This window comes from Sinocyclocheilus grahami, unplaced genomic scaffold, assembly GCF_001515645.1.
Source record: "Sinocyclocheilus grahami isolate Dianchi unplaced genomic scaffold, SAMN03320097.WGS_v1.1 scaffold107.1, whole genome shotgun sequence".
In the NCBI taxonomy this organism is placed as follows: Eukaryota; Metazoa; Chordata; class Actinopteri; order Cypriniformes; family Cyprinidae; genus Sinocyclocheilus; species Sinocyclocheilus grahami.
In genome coordinates this window covers 1,027,547-1,031,322 of record NW_015505286.1, presented here as the reverse complement: position 1 = coordinate 1,031,322, position 3,776 = coordinate 1,027,547, and the positions used below count along the sequence as shown (strand labels likewise).

At 38.1% G+C, this 3,776-nt stretch overlaps 1 protein-coding gene across 2 annotated transcripts in view; it reads left to right on the top strand.

Moving 5' to 3' along the window:
• Positions 1 to 3,776, top strand: part of nsrp1 (nuclear speckle splicing regulatory protein 1) — a 5,970-nt gene extending 2,194 nt beyond the window's left edge. The window contains exons 4-7 of one of the 2 annotated variants that reach the window (XM_016276982.1): positions 63 to 191; positions 386 to 593; positions 1,306 to 1,408; positions 2,516 to 3,776. In XM_016276982.1, coding sequence (XP_016132468.1) covers positions 63 to 191; positions 386 to 593; positions 1,306 to 1,408; positions 2,516 to 3,380 — 1,305 coding nt within the window. In that variant the 3' untranslated portion in view covers positions 3,381 to 3,776. Of the gene's footprint in view, positions 1 to 62; positions 192 to 385; positions 594 to 701; positions 828 to 1,021; positions 1,230 to 1,305; positions 1,409 to 2,515 lie in introns of those variants that run through there. The other variant, XM_016276983.1, reaches the window with a different exon arrangement.

Below are 3,776 nucleotides of genomic sequence, written 5' to 3'. Positions count from 1 at the left end.
GAATACGTATAATGTTTTTCATTTGTTCAAGATGCCTACACTCCCCCCCCCCCCCAATTCAGACCCGTCTTGAGATGCAAAAGGCACTTGAAGAGGACAGCACTGTCTATGACTATGACAGTGTGTATGATGATATTCAGAAACAGAGACTGGAAAGCAATAAGAAATTGCTAGGTGGCACAGACAGAAAGGTATATTTTCAAATATTATTTAAAAAAAATACTTTATTCATTCAATATAGAAACATTTTTACTCTAACCCAATATAAGTCTTTATAGCTTTTATATTAGAATATTATGTTTTGCTGATTTTTTGTAGTAGAACATTGTAATTCCTAATTGACAACAATTCAGTTTCAAAATGAACATATGTGCTGTTCTTTTAGCCCAAGTATATTAACCAACTGCTCCGTGCAGTCGAAGAGAGGAAGAAGGAACAGGAACGTCGTGATGAGAGGAAGATCCAGAAGGAAAGAGAAGCTGAGGGCGAGATGTTTGCTGATAAAGAGGCTTTTGTCACCACAGCGTATCGCCAAAAACTTAAAGAAAGACAGGAGGAGTTGGAGAGAGAGAAGAGGGAAGCAGAGTTAGAAGGTGAGTTCTTGTAGTATAATGCATTGTTTTTATGAGTATTAAAGTGGACATACTTAGTTTTTGTTTTCATTTTTAGCTGCACTGGATGTCAACCCCCCAATTCAGACCCGTCTTGAGATGCAAAAGGCACTTGAAGAGGACAGCACTGTCTATGACTATGACAGTGTGTATGATGATATTCAGAAACAGAGACTGGAAAGCAATAAGAAATTGCTAGGTGGCACAGACAGAAAGGTATATTTTCAAATATTATTAAAAAAAAATACTTTATTCATTCAATATAGAAACATTTTTACTCTAACCCAATATAAGTCTTTATAGCTTTTATATTAGAATATTATCTTTTGCTGATTTTTTGTAGTAGAACATTGTAATTCCTAATTGACAACAATTCAGTTTCAAAATGAACATATGTGCTGTTCTTTTAGCCCAAGTATATTAACCAACTGCTCCGTGCAGTCGAAGAGAGGAAGAAGGAACAGGAACGTCGTGATGAGAGGAAGATCCAGAAGGAAAGAGAAGCTGAGGGCGAGATGTTTGCTGATAAAGAGGCTTTTGTCACCACAGCGTATCGCCAAAAACTTAAAGAAAGACAGGAGGAGTTGGAGAGAGAGAAGAGGGAAGCAGAGTTAGAAGGTGAGTTCTTGTAGTATAATGCATTGTTTTTATGAGTATTAAAGTGGACATACTTAGTTTTCTTTTTCATTTTCAGCTGCACTGGATGTCAAGAAGCAGAAAGATCTCAGTGGATTTTATAGACATCTTCTCAACCAGACAGTCGGAGAGGAGGCATTGCCTGATCGTAGTGCTCAAAGGTGAGGCATATGTTTGTAGTGATTTACCGATTGATAACCACCTTATTTTGCAACACAAGGAAGTAACATTCCTGTGAATGTGTGAGACTTTAGATTAATTATCCGTTATAGGTCAATAACTAGAAGTATACCAAAGTGTAGTAATCAATAAAGCTATTTGTGCTACAAACCAGTATGTTTATGATAATGAATGTGAAAAATAACGGTTTGCAATATCAAGCAGCATAACGGACACTTTTTGGACAGCTAAAATAACTGCTCTTAAGTAAAAAATGAGGCAGATAAGTATGCATGAGTGCAAAACAAGCAGGAACTTCAAGTATAAAGTGCATAAAAACACAATTAAATACTCCAGATTGTTACAGATAAATGAAATGGTCTTTTAGTACAGTTCTGCTCATAAGTTTACAATAGTTTAGAATAGTTAACCCAAAAATGAAAATTGACTCACCCTCAGGTAAGAGAAATTTAGCATTACATCAATGGATCACCAGTGGATCCTCTGCAGTGAATGGGTGTCTTCAGAATAGGAGTTAAACTGATAAGAAATATCACAATAATCCACACAACTCCAGTCCAATTATTCCATCTAGGTGTAAATTCAAACCTCTGCTTCAGACGTTTATCCATGCTTTATCCATAATATTGCTTTCTCCAGTGAAAAAAATCATTTAGGCCTACAAGTGAAAAAAAAAAACATTTCAAACAAATATGTTGGTGGATTTTGATGCACTTTAATATGATGGATTATGGACTGGTATTTTGGCTGGAGCAACAGTTTAAAGTTAAAACAATCTGTTTCTTACAAACATGCAGCTTTTCACTTCACAAGACAGTAATAGATTGACTGGAGTTGTATAAATTACTTCTTTTAAAATGTTTTTATCAGCCTTTTGGACTCTCATTCTTATGGCACCTATTCACTGCAGAGGATCAATTGGTGAGCATTGAGCAAGTAATCTTATGTTGAATTTTTCTTAATCTTAAAGTCAAATTACATCCCTAAGTGCACTTTGTTTGTTACATCACATTTTAAAATGCAGAAACTATTTGAAGGTCTGTGTAGCTCTAATAAAAATTTTAATAATCAACTGTAACTTGTTGTAGAGAGGAGAAAGCTACAGGCTCTGCAGCAGCAGAACGGTCACCGACCCCGGAACCCACAGTGAAACAAAGAGAGAGCGAGGCAGAATCCCACAGCGATGAGGACCAGAGTGATAAAAAAGCTGCGTTCACTAAGACCACCACAAACAGCAACCACTCAAAACGTCACTACAGACAAAAATCCCCTCTTTCAGATAGTGACGATGAGCAAGAGCGTGACAGGAAAGAGATTAAAGAAAGGAGTCACAAAGAAAGAGAAAGGGATAGAGCAAAGGATAAAGATAGAGAGAGGGCCAGAGACCGAGAGGACAAGCACAGTCACAGAAAGGAGGACAGGGACCGCAGAAGAGAGAGGGAGCGAGATAGGGACAGAGAAGACGACAGAGGCCAAGACAGGAGGGACAGAGACAAAGATGACAGAAATAGTAACAGAGACAGAAGAAACAGCAGCCCAAAAGACAGAGAACGGGACGGGAAAGACGAGCAAGATAGAGACAGAAGAGACAACAGCCCGAAAGACAGAGAAAGACGTCGTAAAGGAGAACGAGAGCGAGACAGACGAGATAACAGCCCGAAGGACAGAGAACGGGACCGCAAGGGAGAGAGAGATCAGAGGGACAGAGAAAGCCAGAAAATGGACAGCAAAAAGAAAAGCCAGGATGAGGAAAAAACGAGCGAAAGGAAGACTGACAATGATAAAGAAGAAAAGGTTGTGGAAACGGAGGACAAAAGTGATGCACAACAGAATCCTAGTAAATTTGCAAAACGCAGCAGTGACCAGACTCTAAATTCAGCCAGAGAGAGATATCTGGCCCGGCAACTTGCTCGTTTTGCTGCAAAGCCCTACATTGAAAAAGATGAGGACTAGCAAATGGATTGACCATTGTGTCGCCCTCTTTTAAACGGTACATATGGGTTTGGTTAAGGCATATAATTTAAATGCTTTAGTGAGCCTAAGTGTTTGTAAAACTGGGGAGAATTAAGCTTTTTTTGTGTAAATTTCACTTTATTGTCAGTTAATAAAACAATAACATTAACAACCCTACATGTTATTAATTGTGGCAAAGCATCTTGGTTGCTGCAGTGCACAAAGATTTTTTTTCTTTTTGTGTGAGAGGTTCTTCCATAGTTTAAGGTATTGGGTTTGAGGCTTTTAATAATAAACGCAGATGGGGAAAGGTATATTTATTAGCCACCTCACCCTTATTTAAAAGCAATATTTTCCTTGGGGTGCAATATGCACATCCAAAAGTGCTAACATCAG